The sequence below is a fragment of the Sceloporus occidentalis genome, unplaced genomic scaffold, assembly GCF_023333645.1.
Source record: "Sceloporus occidentalis isolate IW3139 unplaced genomic scaffold, rSceOcc1.0.p SCAF_225, whole genome shotgun sequence".
Lineage (NCBI taxonomy): Eukaryota > Metazoa > Chordata > Lepidosauria > Squamata > Phrynosomatidae > Sceloporus > Sceloporus occidentalis.
In genome coordinates, this window is record NW_028317205.1 from 1036074 (window position 1) to 1059491 (window position 23418).

The 23418-nt window shown below is 40.8% G+C and overlaps 1 protein-coding gene across 1 annotated transcript in view; it reads right to left on the reverse strand.

Annotated features, from left to right (window-relative positions):
• Positions 1-23418, reverse strand: part of LOC149276784 (cadherin EGF LAG seven-pass G-type receptor 3-like) — an 89085-nt gene that overhangs the window by 39085 nt on the left and 26582 nt on the right. The window contains exons 4-35 of the mRNA XM_089503316.1: positions 22502-22617; positions 21421-21509; positions 21040-21197; positions 20594-20757; positions 19828-19953; positions 19263-19432; positions 18540-18725; positions 18224-18334; positions 17972-18140; positions 17324-17465; positions 17085-17205; positions 16752-16935; positions 16099-16200; positions 14068-14162; positions 13767-13976; positions 13421-13604; positions 12580-12729; positions 12154-12334; positions 11818-11985; positions 11175-11301; positions 10689-10905; positions 10319-10576; positions 9977-10089; positions 9553-9632; positions 9222-9348; positions 8408-8527; positions 8176-8312; positions 7697-7800; positions 7439-7612; positions 6925-7119; positions 1762-2884; positions 1080-1083 (exon numbers count right to left, since the gene is read on the reverse strand). Of these exons, the coding sequence (XP_089359442.1) occupies positions 1080-1083; positions 1762-2884; positions 6925-7119; positions 7439-7612; positions 7697-7800; positions 8176-8312; positions 8408-8527; positions 9222-9348; positions 9553-9632; positions 9977-10089; positions 10319-10576; positions 10689-10905; positions 11175-11301; positions 11818-11985; positions 12154-12334; positions 12580-12729; positions 13421-13604; positions 13767-13976; positions 14068-14162; positions 16099-16200; positions 16752-16935; positions 17085-17205; positions 17324-17465; positions 17972-18140; positions 18224-18334; positions 18540-18725; positions 19263-19432; positions 19828-19953; positions 20594-20757; positions 21040-21197; positions 21421-21509; positions 22502-22617 (5605 nt within the window). The remainder of the gene's footprint in view (positions 1-1079; positions 1084-1761; positions 2885-6924; positions 7120-7438; positions 7613-7696; positions 7801-8175; positions 8313-8407; positions 8528-9221; positions 9349-9552; positions 9633-9976; positions 10090-10318; positions 10577-10688; positions 10906-11174; positions 11302-11817; positions 11986-12153; positions 12335-12579; positions 12730-13420; positions 13605-13766; positions 13977-14067; positions 14163-16098; positions 16201-16751; positions 16936-17084; positions 17206-17323; positions 17466-17971; positions 18141-18223; positions 18335-18539; positions 18726-19262; positions 19433-19827; positions 19954-20593; positions 20758-21039; positions 21198-21420; positions 21510-22501; positions 22618-23418) is intronic.

Sequence of the window (23418 nt, forward strand, 5' to 3'; positions counted from 1 at the left end):
CAAAACATTAACTGCGCTCTCTGGTACGTTAAGCAAATAAATGTGATCTGTCGTTTTATTCTGTTTTCTGAAGGTTCTGAAATAGCCCAAAAACTTTAATGAAGATTTTTCTGTTTCTATAGAGTCAGCCTATCAGTGCCCGCTTTTGGATCAAGTGATAATTCAGTGTTCCCGGCAAATACAATACAACATATTCTATGATTAAATATTTTGAATTTAATAATTTTGTGGGCATCCAACAGCACTAGGAAAGATGTTTCTAATTCTAAATTTAGTTAACGAAATAGGTGGCACAGGACCTTTTGAATCGTAAAGCCTTGCTGACATCATTTAGAGGCGGGGGGGGGGGGGCACAAACTCATATAGGGGAATAATGCTGATACTGATCCAGATGTGCAGTAATACTATAAAAAAATGTGTTTGATAAAGGATTAAACTCACTCACAGCACATCAAATTATTTCTCACTCAGCCCGTCTGCCTTCTTCCTAATTCAGAAATGAATTGTATGGGCCTTCCATTTAGCTCTCGAGATCCAATCATCCTCCCCCCATCCCCAAAACACTCGAGGTCCTTTAAATTTTAAAGTACCCCGGTAATTAACAGCATCTGCATTGGAATGACATCGACATTAAAATCCGTAAAAATAAGGATAAAAATTCTTTTAGCTCTGGTTACAAAGATACAAAATGTATAAAAAGAGTCTATTGAGTTTCTCGTACTCTCTGCTCCACCGATGGAAACATTTTGAAAGGAATCTTCTGTAGACAGGTCGATACGGCGGTGGCCTCAGCTTTTTTTTCTGTTTTGTTTTTTTTGCTTACTTTTGATGTAGCTTGCGCCTCTTGCGTGTTGTTTTCTTTCGCTTTCCCGACTTGCTTAGATTTTTACGCTGTCGTCGTCATTGTTGGTGAAGGGAATTACCTGAGATTCCTGACCTTCTCCTTCCTCTCAGGACTTCGTAGATCACAAACCTCTGTTTGCAAATATGTAACCAGGTGCTCGCGGACGCGGCTGCGTGCAATTCTCCTTTAAAGATGACCTTGACCAGATTTTTCAGGAATGAGCATCATTTCTCACTAATCTAGAAGTAGACAAAAACAGATTTTTTTAATAAGAGTCAAAAAGACACATTTTTTTGTCTATTTATTACCTTCTATGAACTACAGGAGGCTTAAATATTTGTTATATTTCAATATATATATATATATATATATATGGTCTGGTTAATTTTTGTTACTTTGCTACATAGTATTTTTTATAGTGAGTATAGTGATATTATAGTTTTATTCTGAATGTACTCAGGAGTAAAATATTAAACTATTGTGAGACTATAAAACATACTGAATGTGTCTCCTTAATAGTTGTCACTGGTTTAATATGTTAACATATAAAACGAGCTTTTAAGCCCTCCAGATGGAGCTGGAATTCTATATGCCTTCTATGTATCTAGTTATTTTGACTTTTTAGTGTACTTTCTAAATATCTTTGTGTATCTTTTCATACTATGATCTAAGTGGGTTATTGAAACCTTCTTGTTAAGTTACCCAAAATATCTTATCAATCTGATATCATAATAATAATAATGATAATGATCTCATCTTGTTTAAGATCATTTTTAAGTGAAACATTATTTGAGTGTTCCAAAATCTTTTTGACAGTTCGTTGTGAATATTCCTAACTATAAAGTATAATCTAGAATATTTTGTTGTCAATGCTATACCGCCATCTTGAATGAGACGCCATATCGCTTGGCACTTACTCAGAATCGGCAGACATCTCGGAGACGCTGTGTGATGTTGTAGAATGAGGAGTCGATGAACACAGCACAGAGGGAGTTGAGGAATTCTGTGCTGACGGGGTCGCTGTCTGCTGGACCGAATTAGTATTGGAGGAAAGAACCGTAGTATTAAATGAAGCAAGAATTGACGAAAGGATATCCAGCTGTTCAGTGGACGGGTGGCGACTAGGAATAGCTTCTAGATTTTCTCTGGAAGGTTGTCTTCTAGAAAGGGGTTCAAGGTTATCCCTAGAAGGAAGCCTTTTGGAGAGGGGTTCTAGGTTTTCTCTGGATGGTTGCCTCCTAGAAAGAGGCTCTAGATTTTCTCTCAATGAATGTGTACTAGGCACTGAATCCAGTTGTTCTCTGGAATTAGATCTTCTGGATAAAAAGTCTAATTGTTCTCTTGAAGGTTGCCTAGCTGACGCTAGCTGGTCCCTTGAAGGCTGTCTTCTAGACAGAACATCTAGTTGTTCCCTAGAAGTTTGTCGGTATAATAAAGAGTCCATTTGCTCTCTAGATCCTTGCCGAAGGGGCATAGTGTTTACCCACTCCCGAGACAACTCTCGCACTGGCCCAGGATCAATTTGTTCTCTTGATCCAAATCTGCTTTGTAACGTCTCTAGATGCTCTCTAGAACCGTACTTTTTAGCCACCGCATTCAAGTGATCTCTCCTGATATCTGGCTGGGCTAAGTGTTCTCGGGAGCCATGCCTGCTCGCTAGACTTTCTAAATGTTCTCTAGAACCATGCCGGCTAGAAATATTATCCAGGTGCTCTCGTGATCCGTGTCTGCTAGGTATGGTATCTAGTTGCTCCCTAGATCCATGTCTGCTGGGTACAGCTTCAAGAAGTTCTCTGGAATTGTTTCTACTCAGCTGCTCCCTGGACATCTGCTTTCGCATTAGCATATCCAGCTGTTCCCGAGAAGAGTATCTGCTGGCTGGTTGAGATAAACTGCCAGCGCCGGAGTACATTCTGCCATAAGAAGCTGCCGGGACGGCCCTGTGGCCCAGTGTGGACGTTTTATACCATGATAATTCATTTGTCACTCTGCCCATGGATGCCAAGCCAGGTGGGTACTGAAGACGATTTTTCAGAATACCTAAATGGAACACAAAAGGGCATAAATTATGTTACAATTTGTGTAACATTAGTAAACTAGATTTTTACCAGCCCCAATGTGATCCACTTTATAAGTCTTTGGGTTGAAAGTTATGATTTTTTTTATGTTTTGGCCTAATGGTGTTGCCTGACGCCGTAGAAATAGTCCTGGGAGGGGGCTCTGGAAACAAAAATCAAACTCTGTTTTTAGGTTTGATGAGCAATGTTCTTACCTGGTTAAAGGGTTAATTTAAGGATTGCGGTTCTAGTCCTGGACAGAGGTGTAAATCAGAATTCACAGAACAGATCTGCTACAGAAATCACACCGCTCATTTCAGACGCACGGAATAAAGATTTAGATATTGCCAAAGGCATTTCACTTTAGTGAAGACTCCCAAAGTAATTTTCCCCGTCTCGTGGTCGTGCCAGTGAACAAGGAGATATTTTCATACATAAGTAAATCCATACGGGAGCAATGATATTGTCCAGAAGCTTAATTTTTTGCCACAAATCACACTATACAATGCCCTTAGGGGACATTTTTAGAACATAGTTATTCTACTGCAGTGAAAATATAATGATTAGAAATTTTTTTTATTTTTTATAACCCACTAGTCTTTTTTTCCCTATTAAGTTAATTACATTCCACTCCGCGATAAACTTCACTTTATTTAACAATTATTTGCAGACAGGTGCTGGTAGTGGGGGACTCAATTATTAGGGGGACAGACAGGGCGATCTGTCACAAAGACCGGGATCGCCGAACAGTGTGTTGTCTGCCTGGCGCTCGAGTTCGGCACATCGCGGATCGGGTTGACAGATTACTGGGAGGGGCTGGAGAAGACCCAGCAGTCATGGTGCACATTGGCACCAATGACGAAGTGAGAGGGAGGCGGAGTGTCCTTAAAAATGATTTCAGGGACTTAGGTAGCAAGCTTAAGGCAAGGACCTCCAAGGTAGTATTTTCTGAAATATTACCTGTACCACGTGCCACACCAGAGAGGCAGCGGGAGATTAGGGAGCTAAACAAGTGGCTCAGAAGCTGGTGTAGGAAGGAGGGGTTTGGGTTCATGGAGAACTGGGCCGACTTCTCTGTCGGATACAGGCTCTACGGTAGGGACGGGCTGCACCTCAATGGGGAGGGTGCAGCTGTGCTCGGGGAGAAGATGGCCAGAAGGGTGGAGGAGTGTTTAAACTAGGGAAAGGGGGGGAGGGAAACTACAATATAGAAGGGGAAGATAGTGTAGATAGAGAGCTGGGGCTTATAAATGTACCTGGGGGTGGAGCAGAGGGAGGGGTTAGAATAGTTAATAGGGATAGGCTTCATAGGGAAAAAAACCATACACCTCTAAATTGTATGCTTACTAATGCCAGAAGTCTGACCAATAAAACTGACGAACTGGAGTTAATAATGTCTGAAGAAAACTATGACATAGTGGGTATAACAGAGACATGGTTGGATGATAGCTATGACTGGGCGGTTAACATACAGGGGTATAGTCTATTCAGGAAGGATCGGAAAAAACGAAAAGGGGGAGGAGTTTGCCTTTATGTAAAGTCCAGCCTAAAGGCCACACTGCGGGAGAATATATGTGAGGGAAATGATAATGTGGAGTCATTATGGGTAGAAATATATGGAAAGAAAAATAATAAAATACTGATCGGGGTTTGCTATAAGCCACCAAATATAATGGAAGCAGCAGAAGATCAATTATTAAAGCAAATAAACAAGGCAGCAAATCACAATGAGGTGGTTATTATGGGGGACTTTAACTATCCCGACATAAACTGGGAAACAGAGACCTGTGAATCTCATAAAGGAAACCGGTTTCTGACTATAAGTAAGGATAATTATCTGTCCCAAATGGTACAGGACCCGACCAGAGGGGGCGCCCTACTGGACTTAATATTAACCAACAGACCTGACAGAGTAACTAATGTGCAGGTCAGGGGGCATCTAGGAAATAGTGATCACAATATGATGCATTATAACTTGTCCTTCAATAAGGGAACTCTTAGAGGAGCCACAAGAACTATGAACTTTAGGAGGGCAAAGTTTGATCAACTAAGAGAAGCCCTTAACACTGTAAATTGGGAAAATGTCCTCAAAAACAAGAGTACAGACGCTCAATGGGAGATTTTTAAGAATATCTTAAATTCTCACTGTGAAAGGTACATACCGTATGGGAATAAAAGAGTCAGGAACAAGAGAAAACCAATGTGGATAAATAAAAATGTAAAGGGGGCAATAAATGGCAAAAAAAAAGCATTTAAGCTACTAAAACAGGAAGGCAGTGAGGAAGCACTAAAAAGCTATCGGGAAAAAAATAAAATATGTAAAAATCAGATAAAAGCAGCAAAATTGGAGACAGAAAGACTCATTGCCAAAGAGAGTAAAACAAACCCCAAAATGTTCTTTAACTATATAAATAGTAAAAAGGTTAACAATGAAAGCGTTGGCCCCTTAAAAAGTAATGAGGGAGAAGTTATAGACGGGGATCAGGAAAAAGCTAATCTATTAAATATATTCTTCTCTGCTGTATTCACAGAGGAAAATGAAATGCCAGGTAATATACAGCAGGATGAGATAACTGCCCCAGTACATGTCGCCTGTCTAACCCAGGAAGAAGTGCAGTGCCGCCTAAAAAAAATCAAAATAGACAAATCACCAGGTCCAGATGGCATTCACCCCCGCGTTCTAAGGGAGTTAAGTAATGTAATAGACAGACCCCTATTTCTAATATTCAAGGACTCTATAGTGACAGGGTCTGTTCCCCAGGACTGGCGCATAGCAAATGTTGTGCCAATATTCAAAAAGGGGACAAAAAGTGACCCGGGGAATTATAGGCCTGTTAGTTTAACTTCTGTTGTGTGTAAACTGTTTGAGGGTTTCCTAAGAGATGCTATTTTGGAGTATCTCAATGAAAATAAGTGTATGACTCCATATCAGCATGGGTTTACAAGGGATCGGTCCTGTCAAACTAACCTGATCAGCTTTTATGAGGAGGTGAGCTCAAGACTGGATCGGGGTGAATCGCTGGATGTCGTATATCTTGATTTTTCCAAAGCATTTGATGCGGTGCCACATAAAAGGCTCGTACATAAAATGAGAATGCTTGGGCTGGGGGAGAATGTGTGTATGTGGGTAAGTAACTGGCTCAGTGATAGGAAACAGAGGGTGGTTATTAATGGTACATACTCTGAGTGGGTGACTGTTGCTAGTGGGGTACCACAGGGGTCAGTTTTGGGTCCTATTCTTTTTAATATATTTATTAATGACCTTGTAGAGGGATTGCATAGTAAAGTATCAATCTTTGCAGACGATACTAAGCTCTGTAACGTGGTTAACACAATAGAGGACAGCGCACGATTACAAATGGATCTGCATAGGTTGGAGGCTTGGGCTGGGATGTGGCAGATGAGGTTCAACACAGATAAATGTAAGGTTATGCACATGGGGAAGAAAAATCCAGGCTGGGAATATGTATTAAATGGGAAAACACTGGGGACGACTGACATGGAAAAGGACAGTACAGAGATCACTCCCAGGACCTATTTATACCCAGGACTGTATCTATAACAAGGGGACATCCTCTACGGTTGGAGGAAAGAAGGTTTCTACACCAGCACAGACGGGGGTTCTTTACAGTAAGAGCGGTGAGATTATGGAACTCTCTGCCAGAGGAAGTGGTGATGGTAAACTCAATAAAAGAGTTCAAAAGGAGCCTGGACGTGTTTCTTGAAAGCAATAATATTACAAGTTATGGATATTAGATTAATAGGGACAGAACGTTGATCCAGGGATTTATTCTGATTGCCATATTTGGAGTCGGGAAGGAATTTTCCCCCTGGTATGGGGCAATTGGCATCTGCTTCATAAGGGTTTTTTGCCTTCCTCTGGATCAACACAGTAGGGACACAATATGTATATAGGTTGAACTTGATGGACTTTGGTCTTTTTTCAACCTTATGAACTATGTTACTATTATCTGATTGCCAACTAATACCTCCCGCAAGTCGTGAGGAAGCCAACGCAGTTACCTTTTCTTTGCCTATGAGAATGGGTTAAGGAGTTCTCGTCGCCGCTGGTCAGATCTGGCTGGTTATTGTTCGCAGCATCCTTGTTCAAGTCAAGTCCGAGTTTCCTTTCGGAACCCCACTTTTGCAATGAATTAGACTGACCCTCGCTTTCAGCCAAAGCTGGCCAATAGGACATCAGGTCGTTGCCATCCACATCTAAGAAAAAGAGTATCATTTTCAAATACTTATTTTTTTATTATATATATATATATATATGTAGGAAATCTCTCATAAACAACACACTTGCTCATGGCCGTAGGACAATTATTGGAGATCAGTGGTGGCCTGTCCTGAGTTAGAACAACAGATGCCCAAAGCAAAGTAATGTCCTTTGTCTTATCATATCTTATTATACTTATCACATAGTATCAAAATCAACAAAGTGCTTGATACAGTTCTAAATGTGTCTAACAAGTTCAGTTTGGCATCAATGAGGCGATACAGAAAGGCTGAGATATTCGAGGCTTCTCTTTACCTTTGGGGCTGTGATTAATTGGATTGGTGAGCAGCCTCTCGCTGTGCGCTGCCCGTTTGAACTGACGCTGGAACCTGCCGCGAGGGCGCACATTTTCTTCACTCTCTGATGATGGAATCGATAAGCTGCGCTCCTCATCTAGGGACAGGTCGCTGTCCGAGTCTGAATCCTCCCCTGGTCGGAGAAGACAAGTTTGTGTGAATGGTATCACCTCCGAGTGTTTCGATGTGCATAACTATGCCTGATCCTTACCTCCACCCGCATCTCGATGGAACATAGCGATGTCAAGGTCTGTCGGACCCGAGTGGTGGCTCAGCAGGCTGGGATCCACCGCAGATCCTTGCCGAGCTGCAATATTATCCCTGGCAAGAAAATCAATATAAACTTTTAATGCCTACAAACTCAATCATTGTGTTAGTTGGCGGCATGCCAACGTTCCAAATACCACTGTTTACAAGTCTTGTGAAGTCTATGAAGACTCATTGTTACTGGTGATGGCATGAATGTTAGTTTTGAGCTTCATCACAACTTCAATGAACAAAAAGGCACGCCAGATCCAGAGCAGCACTTATACCTCACTTTTTTAGCGAGAGGGTCTTGAAATGTGAACTTTAAACAATCCGTGTGCATTTTTTTGGTCCCTTTGATAGTCCCGGGCCACTTGATTGGACTTGTGCCCCGTTGTAGCATTTGTCTCCATCTCTTTGTATAGAATTGTATTGCCGGGGAGTACCTACCTCAGGTACGCTCTGTGGCTGGAATGAGTCCGTGCAGAACGAACACTGCTGACCGAGGACACTGTAGACGCTCCTAAAGTAATCCGAATAAGGCCGCTCTCTTCAAACAGTGCTGTGTTATTATAAGCATTAGGTCCCTATACGTACAGAGAAAAAAAACAGTCAGACCTTTACAATCTATAGTCATTAACAACAGTCACAGTAACATCGCTGCTATACGGCATCATCATACCCCAATTTGGGTCTGGCGTGAAGTTTCTTCTCCTTGTCCCTTCTTCCCAAGACAGATCGATTTCCAAGACTCTCTGACTTCTTCGTTCAACACACAGAAGAGTATCAGTAGACCCAGACCCTGCGTGAGTGGAACATCACAGCAATTATTCCACTTTACATTCCATAACCTACAAGCGGAGTTGGTAATAACCGAGATGGACATTCAGAAATGTCCACAGAGAGGTCAGGTTATATCCAGAGACACCTGGAAGCATCATAATCCACTAGAGTAAACACATCCTATCTCCTTAAATCATGTCCCTAGCTGGTGGTGATCACCTAGTTCCTAGACAAACATTTTGAATTGTTTAACTCGCCAATTAAATTAACCTTTTTTTGTCCTCTGTGAAATAACAGGAATAATTAAATTACAGGCGACTCAGATTTTGTATATCAAACTCCTTTTTCAGCATTAAAAAATAAGCAATGAGTTACAAAGGAAAGCAATTGCTTTCTCCACTGATCCAGAAAGAGTTATTAGATACATTGTAAATATACACAAAGAGATTCATCAACAAAAGGATGTTTCCAGTAACTGGATGTATAGATAATCCAATCAGCATTGTTGTTATTATATATAAATTGTACGCATTTAAGCAGTTTAATAGCCAGTTACGCTGAAATGCGTTGGCGAGTCATCCCCGAATTACTGTGGAAGTAGACAATATTTATCATTATGTCAAATCTGGTCTTAAAAAGGGTTTCTACCTGATCCACAAAAACAAAGCATCATTTTAGTTGAAAAGGCTGTAGCAATAGGCGGTGAGCGTTACCTGCAAACTGCAGAGAATAGCATGCAGGTAGTGCAATGCCAGAATACTGTTATTTACAGCCAACAGCCCAAAAAGCCACGTTGTGCTAATAAACAGGAGAAGGATGAAGGCGCTTCGCAGAGTCGTGCTACAAGGAACAGAGAGAAAGATATAAAAATAAGGAACACCGTTTAAGTCGTAGGTTCTAGACAGAAAGATAAGGCCCCGTCCCCTATCTGTGTCTCTAAATTCCTGATTAACAAACAACGGGGTAATAAAGCTGAGGTTTATGGATGTGTCGATAATCTGTATATTTACATTGTTCACACACATGAAGTGAAGAGACACTCACAGCACAGATTTTTTCTTGGTTTCCTTTTGTCCAGGGGAGCAAGACAGCTTGGCCACCATGAGGAACATGACGCCATTGAGCTAAAACACGATGAGTTTCATAGTACAGAAAGAAAAGCAGAAATAAATATGACATTTTTCTGTAGTTAAAAGATTGGATGTTAAAGAAAAATAAGACATTGTATAATTTTCTTGTTACAATTAATTTCGCCAAGAAAGAATGCAAAGGAACATTAATGAGCTTCAGATATCAATATTCGATCAACCTGTGGAACCTTGAAACGTATCTAAGATCCTACAAAATTCCATAAAAAAACTCTATCAATGTCTCTAAATATTTAAGAATTCTGGGATTATAATTTGACCAAGCATATTATACAGTAAGATCTGCCTTCAAATGCTAGACATTTGTGATTAATATTTACCACAATGACAACAGCGATTGGTCCAGCAAAACTCCACACAAGCTTGTCATGGACTGATATCCAACAAAAGTCAGGGTTTCCATATCCTTCTGGATCCAGTCCCACTGCCAAGCCTTGAAGAAAAATAAAATAGTGAAATAATGATGCCTCATCAGCCTCAGAGGGATACTTTCTTATAGACTTTGCTCTTGGAATATTTTAATTCTTCTGCTATATTCTAGGTGTTCCTATGTACCAACAGTACTAGAACTGACCCTCATGCTCACAAAATACAGGTATTTATTATATATATATATATATATATATATATATATATATATAGTCCTTAAAGAATGTGCCTACCGGTAATAATGGCTGGAACACCGTAGCCAATGGCATAGTAGAACCTCATTGCACCAAAGTTGATGTTCCTGACTTCCGTCTGCATACGATAAATATGAAGACCTTCCACAAAAAGCCAAGCGAAGGTGGACAAGAAGAAATATTGCAGCAGGATGGCTATCACGGTGCAGAGGAACTGAGAACGGACAAAAGAACAGAGGCTCAGATCACACAGGACATTGAACATTTTGTTTAAGGGAACTTTGGAACTCTCACCAACTGGGGAAAAGATTCTCATATCCAGAAAAGTGCTGGTTTCACCCAAATACATCATAAGGAAATTAGCTCTACAGATACACAGTAAGCACATATGAAGCTAGTTTGAGTATACAGGTTCTTACCTCGCTTTCTGTGCGGGAGATGCCCAATAAAAACACAAGTTCTGAAAAGAAGAGCGCCATTGCTATGTTTGAGTGGATACCACGGGTGTTGGATTTCACTCCCTTCAGAAAGGTGAGAATGGAATATGTTGCCAATAAAGCCACCAGGGAGATGGATATTGATGAGTAAGTGACGATAGTCAGGGTCTCCAGATCACCCTCCAGCTGCTGTGTGTCCAAACCAAAAGATGGTACAGTTAGAACTGACAGCCATATTAAGATATTATCATAAACACAAGACAAAAGATACTGTAGATGCTCACCCAACCCTTAATAATACAAAGATAATTATATGCATATGGAGCAGGGAACAGATGAGACATTGGTGGAACTCTCCTGGGTGTAGGAAGATCTGGATGTATCCATCATTCAATTGAGCCCCACTTGACCTTCCTTGACACCCTAAATACAATAAACTCTTGGCTAATTATGATTACCTCTCGGTGGGATCCATCCATGAGGACTCCAAAGCTTCCAAACTGGGAGCATTGACAGCGTACGTGGGTAGAGTTCCTATAAATTAGATCGCAGTCCTTTGCCGTCCAACTCCCTGGAGGATCGACTCTGAGAATACAATGTGAAGATGAAAAAGTGAGTCAGAATGAGGAGGAAACATATTTTAGTGAAAAATTAACCATTACAATTTGAGATAAGGTGTAAAAACACATCCATGTAAAAAAACATCCATGTTGGTCTAAGTAAAAGGCGGTCAAATGAAGTGGCATTGGGTTGATTCATATATTGAGGTTATGCTTTTTATGTGCATTATATCATTGCAAAGTAAGTGTGTGTATGAGTGTAAGTGTAAGTATGAGAGGGCCCATTTAGTCAGGTATTCGTCAGGAGAACAGGGTAAGCGCCATTTGTCTTCTAAACTTGCTTCCCCTGTGTGTACTCAGTTCAAAAGTTATTATATTATTGTGCATTATCATTGCTAGATGTATGTTTGCGATGTAAGTAACATCAGATTTATCTATACTAATATTTATATGTTTATATTTTAGGAGACGTGTGAGGTCATTACAGGGATTGGACCGGGTCGGGGTGGGGGCAGGATTGGGAATTTTTAAATCAACATACTGGGAAGACTGGTTCCACTGCACACAGAGTGGCTTGCTCCGATTCTCCGTCACCAGGAGGCGGAATTCTAGAACAAAGGGAGAATCCAATGTCCCGTGGATAAAGGACTGGTCCCGTAACACGGACACACTGACAATGGGTGAATTCATTACTGGATTCTTCAGGAGCCTGCAATGACAAATCGCAATTACATTGCTAAAGAAATACATTTATAAAGATTTAATTTAATCATCAATAGTAAATTATTTAAAAGTATTTGACTGGTGAGTGCAGGATGAATTTAATCATTGGGTTTTAACACAGGGTTCCTTCTCAAACTTCTGCGTAACGACGTACCTGAAGTTCCGTCTGTCTGCATTATATCGTGCAGGGAGTAGCTCTCCTAAAGTCCGATAGACGATGAGTATCAGGATGGTGGCTGCTGGTTCTGGATCAGGCACAATTCTTTTTGATGGGGCTATTCCAGCGGTCATGTTGGTCTTAGGGGTGGTTGGTACCGGAGACATTGTAGGTTGTGCTTTTAAAAAGATAAAACAAAACATCCTGTCAATATTGTGTAAATGCATCGAAATAAAAAAAAAAATTGTTTCCATTATGTTAAAAAGCAAAAGATGTTGATTTTTTTGAACTAGGCAACCCGTGAAGCATGGAGAAAGATGTGGACAATGGAACAATGGAAGACATTCTTGGAACGAAGGAATACTTGTCTTTGAGACGGCACGAAACTGATGCGCTCTATAAATAAAGTGGGAATTAAATTACCTTCTGTTTTTGGTGATGTGATGACCGAGATGGGAAGCACTACATGGGTTTGGGGATCCCAGGGCACCTGGCCCCGAAATATATTACTCTGGTATCTTGGGAAGTGCCTTCTTGCTGGAATGTGGTTATCCACCCGTTCAATGTTAAGCACTGTTAGGAAAGAGAATTTCTTTTTATTATTCTTTGGCTAATAATACAGATTTTCTTTGCTGCTGCTGTTCCTATCCATCATCCGCTTGATCCCACAGACTGTGTAACAGGCTTTCCCACAGCTGAGCGTCTGAGACGCGGATTTCCACTTACACAGAGGTTTTTTTAGGGAGGTTAGTAACTTGGTGTGGCTAATTTGTAGCTTTTCACGCCAGTTATATAATAACCCAAGTTCTGAAGATACGAGCCTCAAACATTAGCAAATCTCTAAACCTTCAGCATAAAATACCATTAACGTGGACGTGTGGCTTGCACAAACTTTATCATTAAAATGTATTTATTAAAACAACCTGTACCTTGTGTATTTTTTACTATAGCCAAAAAATCCAAAGGGCGAAATCCAAAAAAGTAAATTCGTCTTCTAAGCGGACCCCTTTTAAAGTTGACCAAAACGATCAGCTTTCACCAATGAGAATGGGCATTAACACACAGCTTTCTTCATTGGCTATAGAAAGTAACATAATTTAAAGTATCGTAATTTGGGTTGAAAAAAAGATCTTCTGGATCAACAGTAAGGTTGAACTTCGTGGAAGTGTGTCTTTATTTTCAACCTAAGTTCCTATATCTGCTTGAAGCTTCAGTATTCTGTTTGTGGTGCACAGGGAAGGTTATATGCCTTTAGTCTACTCACTAATATTTGGGGTCACCAAGCCGACAGGGTTCAGGTAGGTGAGCTTCATGTTCCTGGCCAGAGTACTGCTGTATTCTCGGAGCAGGTCCATAAGCCTGGCACTGCCCTGCTCATTCTGTAACAGAGTCTCCCAGTGTTCTCGGTTCCGTAACGTCAGAATGGAGCTTCCGGACCTCAGAAGGTTCTACAAAACAAAATAATTATCCAGCTGAAGTTACGGTGCAAACTTTGCTTTTACTCCTACGGAAGTAAAAGGAAGCAAAGGCCTTGCAAAGCTTCCATGGGGTGGGATAATTACGGTATTACATAAACAATAAACATGGAAAGTTAGCGCGGCTATGATCACCTCTGTAAACTGGGCATCTTGTGTTGCTGTTAAACCAAAGCCTTCTTGCTTGTTCTCAAACTGCATCAGACGAGACAGCAGGCGGAACGTAACGTGAACGTCATTCCCGAAATACTGATCCATGCGGTCCGTCACAGACCGAAGACGTAAGGCCAGCTTCTTGGCTTCGTTGGTATTAAGCTCGGTTTCGTTTCTTTCTATGTTATCCAGCTGGTGGGAAGAAGAGACTTCATGGTTACTTTTTGATCCAAATGTCCGCTAAATGTTACAAGCGTCATCGTCAGGGAGTATCGTATATTACCAGAGCGGAGAGCTCCATGAAAGCAGGCGAGGTGCAGTTAAACAGATCGGGTTCCAGCCAACCCCTCACGTCGTCACAGTGTCGGACGGCAGTCCCTGCAAATAATATACTGAATGTTTCAGGCTGTCGCAAATAGATCCACCGTAGGACGCATCAATTGTAATAAAAGCCGGGATGCGGGTAAGGAAAAGCAACATTAGGAGCAAGCGCTTGTATTAAGCTTGGGGTATTCTTCTGCAAGCAGCAAAGCAGCAGCGTAAGCACTTGGTTAAGGGTCAGGTTTAAGCGGGATTTAGGGGTCTATTCACTAAGCCCAAGTTTACACCGGCCAGGTGCAGATAAAACATTTTAGGGGCACTTGAGCTGAATCTCTGAATACACCGCCCGCCATGTTGCTAATGAGCCAAGATGAGTCCATATGGGGTCTCTGTGGCCTTCTGTTTAACCAGGCCATACAAAACACATGTTCTATATGGGCTTCTGGTTAAAGGTGCTGTCCTACCATTAGTTGCAGTCGTTAGTATGTTAAGCAAATAAACCTTAGCAGATCTGTGATTTTATTATTTCTTCTGAATGTTTAATCTCTTAAAACTAACACACAATCAATAATTATCTCTGGGCGAGGTTTGGGCATCCAATAGTACCGGCAATGATGTTCCAAGGTTGCCACCTTGACTGGGGGAATATGGTGAAATCACTCATAATGCTCAGCCGGTGTATCCCACTCCTAATAAATATCCAATATTGTTCGGGTTGGTACCACCTTTGGCCCATCTTGGGTCAAATTTATGGAATAGACCCCAAAACCAAACTTAAAAAGCAAGGTCATGGGAACAGTCTGCTAAGCAGTGCGCTGAAGGTAGGCATTATAATATGCAAGTGCCAGAAGTAGGAAACTTTTTAAAGGGTGATTAAAGCCATAATACACACAATAATACACACAAAGGTGAGTCAGGGAGGCAAGCAGTCGAGATCCTCACCTTTACCCCTCAGACCTGGGTATTGTGAGAAAGTACAACAATTGAGAAAGAAGGAAAACAAAGAAATTCATTAACTGAAAATAGTAATATTTAATGTTACAGAATCTGCTGGCGCTTTATTAATAAAAATGTAATGTAATACCTATAAATAAATTAAAATTAAAAATAAATTTATGTGAAATCTGCCTTTTCTGCTTTTAAAGCTACAAGTAATCCCGCATTTTAGTGAAAGTACTGCATACATTAGGCAGGTAGGTTCTTAAATTGATGGTAACCATTAATTATTGACTCTAGCACTGCGGTAGTTAACGCGGAAAATATCCCACAGCAAGACGAGGGTGTACTATAATGTGATCAGCTAAAAGGCCCGGGTCTTAAACTGCCTCTAGCTCCTCAGGGAGAGAGGCTACATTAGGCGTGGGTGGGGCTAGACATCCATGTGGGTGGAGCTAGGCACACATAGGGGCAGGGCTAGACCCAGAGAGTATAAAGTGAGTGGAGAGTAGGAGGGTAAGTGGGTGAGGAGAGGGACAAATGTCGCTCTCCTGTCTGGAAATTGAGTAAAGTCATCCAGAGACTCAGGGTCAAACCTGGAGGTTCCGTAGTATGGAGTTATGTATATGTACGGCCTGTCACCTTGCTATAAAACCTCTGTAAAATAAGGCGATCTGGAAAAGGTCATGGTCGAGCCGCAAGGTATTGGAGAAAGTCAGCAAAGACGTCTGAACCTTGTGTGTCGTTACCACTAAACGCATTCATTCCGAATCTGGTTTCATATACTGCAGTACAGGAAAGAGCCACAGGGCTTCTCTCCAGCTTTATGACAGCAAAGTGACAAGCGGAATGAAAACATAGTAGGCAGATATCAGCAATGTTTAGCAATTCCCAGCCATGAATCTGGCAGAAATGTTAAAAATATTTGCGAGGAACGTTGACAGCGAACTGTGTATCGGATATCTGGAATCACGGGGTGGAAAGAAGATTTTAAACCAAAAGGCGCTCAGTGGGATAAAGCCACTATGTCCGCAGCTTAGAATACAGCGTTACTCACCTAGGGAGCCCTTTGGACAGGGTACAGCTGCAGGGAGGCTAAATTTGGTCCTGGGCCACCAGACTCCTTCTGTTAATGTTTTTGGGCACCCGTCGTAAATAACTGCAATAAACAGAAGGATCTGTCAGAAGGTAATATATTAACTAATTAGCCACAAGCCTACAGTACCTTTACAAAGATTAATAACAATATACGGAGGCATTAGTTATGTGCACAATGGCGTTATTGTTTCGGCGTGATTCATTCGTTTAGACAAAGATGGATTTCTACCATTGGTCTTGTGTGAATTGGCGTTCAAGATGCTCCCATTACCGCTACCCAGTTCACCCCACAGCTGGGAACTGGAGACGTCATGCCAGGCCCAGAAAGTAGAGTCCTATGGAATGCACGAGTAATTGCAAACGTTCTACCATCTCACAAAAAGCCAATGAAAAATTCCAACGACACAAATCAGAGTGCTCCACTATGGACGCACATTCTGCCATCCTCCAAATTTAATGAAGATGATGTATCAAGGTACATATCCACCATACTGATGAAAGTAAAAACTGCATAGCTAACTTTTTATTGATATATGCTCATAGCCCCCAGATGACCATCACAACCACGTGGACACATGCAAGTCGAAGTGGACCACTGGGTCAAGACCTCACCTTCGCAACCACTAGGTGACACCTCAGCGAAGGGGTTGTCACAGCTGTTGCACTGACGTCCAATCACACCAGGCCTGCAGTAACATTGGCCTGTGTCTTGATCACATGACCTTGACGATGAGCCAGTAGGATAACAATCACAAGGCAAACAGGTATCACTTCCTTTGGGACGGTAATGGAACTCCTAGAGTTAAAAAAAAAATATGAAAACCAATGAATATTATTATATTATATTATTATTACCAAAAAATAAAGGCTTCTGTGTTTTATTGTTATTTATTTGTGCTGAAGATAAGCAATTCCACGATATGTAATTAGTGGACCACCTCTTACCTTGCAGTTACATTGTCCATTCGTTTTATTGCAGTCTGGGTCAAAACCTTTACTGACGTCACAATGGCAGGGGCCACAAGTTAAGTTCCCCCACCAGCCTTTGGGACATTGCTGGTCCAACCTAAACAAAAGGAACCGGAACCATAAATTAATAGCAGATTAAGACAGATTATGTAATTCTTTAAAGCAACTAAAGCACACTCGTTTACGTATGCATTGTTAGTTTTAATGTATCTCACCTTTGTTCACAGTACTGTCCAAAATAGTTCTCTCTGCACTCACAGGTATAACCCAAAAGCGTACTTGGGTGATGGCGGCAAACCCCTTTGTTCTCGCAGGGGTTCAACTGACAAACATCAACACAGTTCCCCCCATAATACCCTGCAGGGAAAAACAGACCCCCTCTCAACGATGAGCACTTGGAACAGTCAAGAAAAAGCTCAATCAATCAATGCAAACCTTCATAGGGGGGTATATAATACATCTATACTCTACATATCCCTGTACATATACAAGATATCGATTATTGTATCCAGTGATGTCATTTCTCCGTAACGCTCTCAACTGGGAACGCTCTAAAATCGTTCCCAGTTGGTAGAAACAAATCAATGTTTGATAGTTATTAATCGCTTTATATATTTACTAATATTACAATGGTTGGTTGTTGGACATATGCACGTTTGTGGGGTTTTTATTATTAGCTTTGAAGACCAAAGCCGTCCTACTGGATACCCATGACTAAATGCAGTCCATTTTAATACACACGCACACTAAAACATGCACAGGTTCTAACATATGATCCTTGATAGAACTCTGTCTGTTCCCTGTCGTAAGATTCCAAAAAGTATAACTATAAAGTTAAATAACCTTGTATATGTTTAACTCACCTGGGTTGCACACACAGGAATGACCCATCCATTCCGCCACGCATGACCTGTTACCCTGGCATGGACTGGAATCGCAGGCATTGGGAACACTACAACCGCTCTTGACGTTCAATGCATTGCTTGGCTTGGGCAAAGTAATGCCACTCGGTGACTCCCCCAGACGAACGCCCTAGGCAAAAAGACAGAACTTACTTTAAGTCATATGTATTAATATTTTAATTTTATAGGTATGAGGCTAAAACCTATCCTTACCTGAATACAGCCTTCTAAACCGCTCTGCACCTCATGTGTCCCCAGCGCTCCTCCGACGTACAGATGTTTGACCCTTAGACCATGCAGTTCATTGCCAACAGTGACCGTGTCCTGGAGCAAAGATAAGAACCCTGCATCGTGAGTATTGTATACATAATGATCTAATCCACATCTTTGCATATGGTGATGGGGCAAAAGGTGATATTTTTTAACCTTTAATAATTTTAACTCATGCAGCCTTTCTATATAACGAGTAATGTTGACATCATTTTATTGTTTTCTGGGTAATACAAACATAGTTGCTGTTGCAGGTTACCTGGTAGAACCCATAATCCAGGTTGATGGTGATGACATAACGTGTCTCTCGGCCGCTGCGCACGTCTCTCAGCTCCAGCTGAAGATCATGCCACCTTCCATCATTCACCATCATCTGATCCATGAGGAGAGTGGACGTTCGGCTGGACCCACGGCTGACAGAGAATGACACCAGGCCAGAGACAAGCTGTAGGGGTGTCATAAGAGCAAACAAGTCTTACTTTGCTAACCTGAAAGTTAAGCTTTAAGTCATGTTATATAGAAGCAACTCGCAAGAGGGACGTGCCACAAAAACATCAATGTCTTTAACAGACCTTCCAGGGATTTCTACCAACTAGACACACAATCCACCGGCCTCTATCTGCAGAGGGTCCTCCTTGGTCCAGAGGAGGTTTAAATTTCTCAATGCCTTGAAATAGCTTATTTAAAATATATGAGCGCTTATTCATTGGCGAGCCAACATTGTCTCAAGAAGTCAAGACCAACGGAACTAAAGTAAGGACTGAGAGAGCACTCAAGTCTACACTACCACTTAAGTACACGTACAAAGATACCGGAGTATCTAAATACATGAAAAGAATGTGTCAGCCTCATCATATCTCGATTAGCTTTATAACGCATTGCAAGCTTTTTTTCTCCTTTTGAAGAAAGATTGTTGAGCAAAGCAATTATTTGTGAAGTGTTACACTGGCATCTGAGACAAGGATTAAAGACTTACTCTCACCTGGCACAGGATGGTTGTGTACTGTCCAGCGTACGCCTGAAGCAACACCCCATGTGCCTTTCGTGTTCTAAATGCCAGCCCGAGAAACCACGGGATGGAAACTTTCACTTCGTTCTTAAAATCCCAGGACAAGATGCTGCTGCCGTTGAAATAGTGTGGATGGTGCATGGCTGAAAGGCAGAAAACACTTGCAACACTTGGTGTACCCATAGATACAAAAAAGAATTCCGCTAAATGGAATAATAAATGGGGTTTGGTAAATTCCTAGTATTTGAGAATTAACCAAATTCAAATATAATTAAAATCCATTCCATTAAACTAGTTTTTGTTTTACTTTGTTTAGTTTTATTCTTTATTTCAACAAAAGTACAAGTGCAAGAGATACAATTCCAACCAGATCCATCTTAACATGAAAACATCTATAAGCATAAATGATCATGTCGAATAACACATTACCACTTATGCAACACAAAACACACACTCAGTTACCATCAGAAGATACTTGAATAGCCCTCGAAATGATACTTATACTTATATATATATATATATGTTCATTGAAACTTACCGATCCTGCAGTCCTTGCCACCAAATCCTAAAGGGCAATCACAGGTATACGTTCCCCAAGTTACTGAACAGCTGCCCCCATTTTTACACGGGTTGGAGTCACAAAATGAATTTTTTGCATGGCAACCTATAAAAAAAAACCATGATCAATGTTACAGATGACTCTGTGGCAAGTGACCCATGCTATCTACTTACCTCCATGTCCTTCACGGTTAAGTCACATTTTATTGATACAATGTATTCAGAGTTAATATTCACGTAACATCATACAGTAATATAGAATGATCGTTTAGCGGATCCAAAGTATTTAAGATTTATCACTGGGTGACCAGTAGTGATTTCAGGTCAAAAGAAGCCAAAGTAATTTTTTTGATGCCCCCTAAAATGTACTTGTTCTTTGAAAGTTGTTAGTTGTATTCTCCAGTCATCGACAGTCACTCACTTTAAGTGAGAGACGTGATTTCTACATAGATTGGCAGAGGGGATCTTCATTAGATCCATTGTTTGTGAGCCGAACCTTGTGGATTCTCACATTATTCCATCAACCTCGGGCTCAGCTGATTGGCTGAGACGGGTGCTGACATCATCAGTGTGTGTCTGCAGCCCACCAGTTGTCAATCAGACAGGTACAGAAGATGAGGTGTACTAAGAAGTAGAGAATCCTATGTCCCTTTGAGTATTTGATAGATTGGAACTGCTCCCATCCTAAGGTGTGAGAAAAGCGACCCCCCCCCCCCCACCAGAATACCCTGGTTTACATTCATTACCTGGAGATGTTCCATTGTTTGCAATGAAAGAAGCCATATCAATTTTTTTGCTGTCAATGTACAGGTCCCTCATACACCCTATAAACTCCCTATGTGTCACGGGAAAGTTTTCAGGCAGATTCGGGACTCCTCCGAGCAAAAGGGGACCAGTGAGATCCAGGGATCTGTAAAAAGAAAAAAAAAATACTTTATTTGGAGATTCTTATATTTTGTGAAACCTGCAACCTTGAAGTCTGCTTATAAAATGTAATTCTATGTCCACATCTGCACCAGCGGTCTTTGGTTTCTCTAGAGACAGCCTCTGGCTTTTTTTCTGTCTTTCCCATCATTATAGGAATCGTAGAATTCGGTCTCTGTCTTAAAGGTTTATTTTTGAATGTGTTGATGGGCTCTGTTTTTGTTTTAGATTACACCAGCAAATATTGAGATAAAACAAGAATATTTACTTCTTGGAGCTAGACTGCACCCCTTCGGCTGCGCATGAATAGTTTCCGATCTCGCTGCCAAATTTCAATGCCACGGAAATATCACAATTATCCACTGCCAGAACAGCAACTTTCTCCTTGGAGGGTCCCTGTGCCACTCCCATGGATCCTGTTTTGGGCTAAAAAGAAACAAAATACATGAGCATGTGATTGGTGGCAGAAGTGGGATAAATAGTAGATTAAAAAAAATAATGAATATAAAAATATATACAGACACAATAAACATTTGTAGTTGGCCATTTCAAACCCAGTCCACAATTGTTAAAATCAAAGTAGATGTGATTGAAATACAATATAAATTTCCATCTTTATTATATCATATTTATTGTCATTTATCTGTACCTTGTTGTAATAACGCAGCTGAACAGTATGCCACTTCCCATCGCTGACGCCACCAGGTACATACGGAGTCACCAAAGTGCTGGATTCACCTTAAAACAACACAGTAGAAATGTATAACATACGTCACACAAACCCACATGTTGTATTTACTAAAAGTAAATGATTACGCAAGAAAAACATTTCTGCTCATGATAAATACAGTGTTATGCAGGTGTTTCAATCCAATGGATACCTGGCTAGTTAACCTGGGCACACGGTGGTCTGCCCAAGCCTCGTTTTAGCTGCTTTTGGAGAAAACTGCCACCAATTAGTTTGAGTATACAGTTTGGAGAGGCAGAATTGGTTGATTTGCAATGTGCTTCGAGGCCATCAAGACCTCAAAGAGTTAACAAATTGAGAATTTTAAGGAATTGGTCCCCATAGTTGGCGCTATACAAACAATATGGAATTTGGAATATATTTCACCAAAAGCATACAACTCAGCGGCACTCCGGCGGCCGATACAATAGCCCTTGTGTACAAAAACTAAATTCGTTGATGTCTCCAATTGTGATCGTTTTGTCGCAGCAAAGACAGATTTAAAGAGATTTACAGCATCGGCTGCAGCTTTTGAACAGCCCATCAATCTCCCACACAGCACTTCCGAACACCTAGAGGGTACGGAGAGGACCTGTGACACAGATTTTAATGTGCCGTTTATCGACATGTTATGAAACACATCAGTGCAGCCATACAAAGAGCCTTGTGGTTGATGAATGTGGCAGACGAGACTCCTCATACATTCCGAAGATGACATTTTATTCTTCTCGCACCTCATCAGGAAATATGAATGGAACCAAGACTTCTCCAGGGATATCTCCAAATACTTCGGCAACGTAAGAATGTAGCAGAAACGCGAGATCCCGAGTATTCCATACGTAGAAAGACTTTACAAAACTATACAATGACTTGAAAATAAAGGCCCATCATGGTGGCCGGCACATTAGGACATCTTACGTTACAGTCAACAAGTAATGTATCGGGGACGCTGGAGAATAACTTGAAAGTGAAAACCCTGGCATACATGTTAAGGAAGACATACCAGTGGAGAATTTTAGCTGCACCTGCCCGTCGTTAATTTCCACAGCGATGAAGTCATGCTTCTCGTTAAGGCGCCCGTTGTAGAACAAGAGACCGCTTCTTTCCTTGGTGGCGAACCTGAAGATAGGAAAGCAGAAGTGAGCCTGAAGAATAAACCTTTACATTGATAGATTGTCATATAGACATGGGTGGTGCTGGGGAGAAAACGAACCCAAACTGTAAAGCACTCCGAAAAAGTATCCAAATGTCCGAAAAAGCTGCAAGACGCAACGCGGCTCCACCACGCTGTACAATTTCCAAAAGAAATAGAGTGGAGATGACTCCAAAGTCATTAAATTTGATTGAGTCTCAGCCTTGATAAAGACCAAAGTGAGTAGAACCGTTGCCTGTCTCGTTTGATGGCTTTGGGTGGGATTTTACTCATTTAAATTCCGTTACTCTACCGGATATGCCCGTGCACATATATATTCATACAGCGGCTGAAATACAAGAATCTCGGTAAATCCATTTCCAATTTTAATGAAAACAAGTTAATTTAAAAATAAATAAATAAACAAATAAAGAATTTAATATGTGTGCCTTTAAAAAAGAAGAAGAAAAATCTTAAATTTGGATACATTTAGAAAAAAAATATGATTTACAGTAACCGCTGTTCGATTCACAGGTCGCGCGTTGGTTTTATAGTTAATATAATAATAGAATAACCTAATAAAACAGCAAGAAAAACTTATTTTTATATCTGAGCCAATAATAAAAATAATTTTAAGACTTCTTAACCATTTTCAGCACAATATATTTGGCTGTTGGTTGGTGCTTTTTTTTTTGGAATTTAATTTGAATGTAAAATTAATTTTAGGCGGTATAAAAGATAAAAGGAAAAAAAAGTTTTACATTAATTAATTAGCGTTCGATAATTCA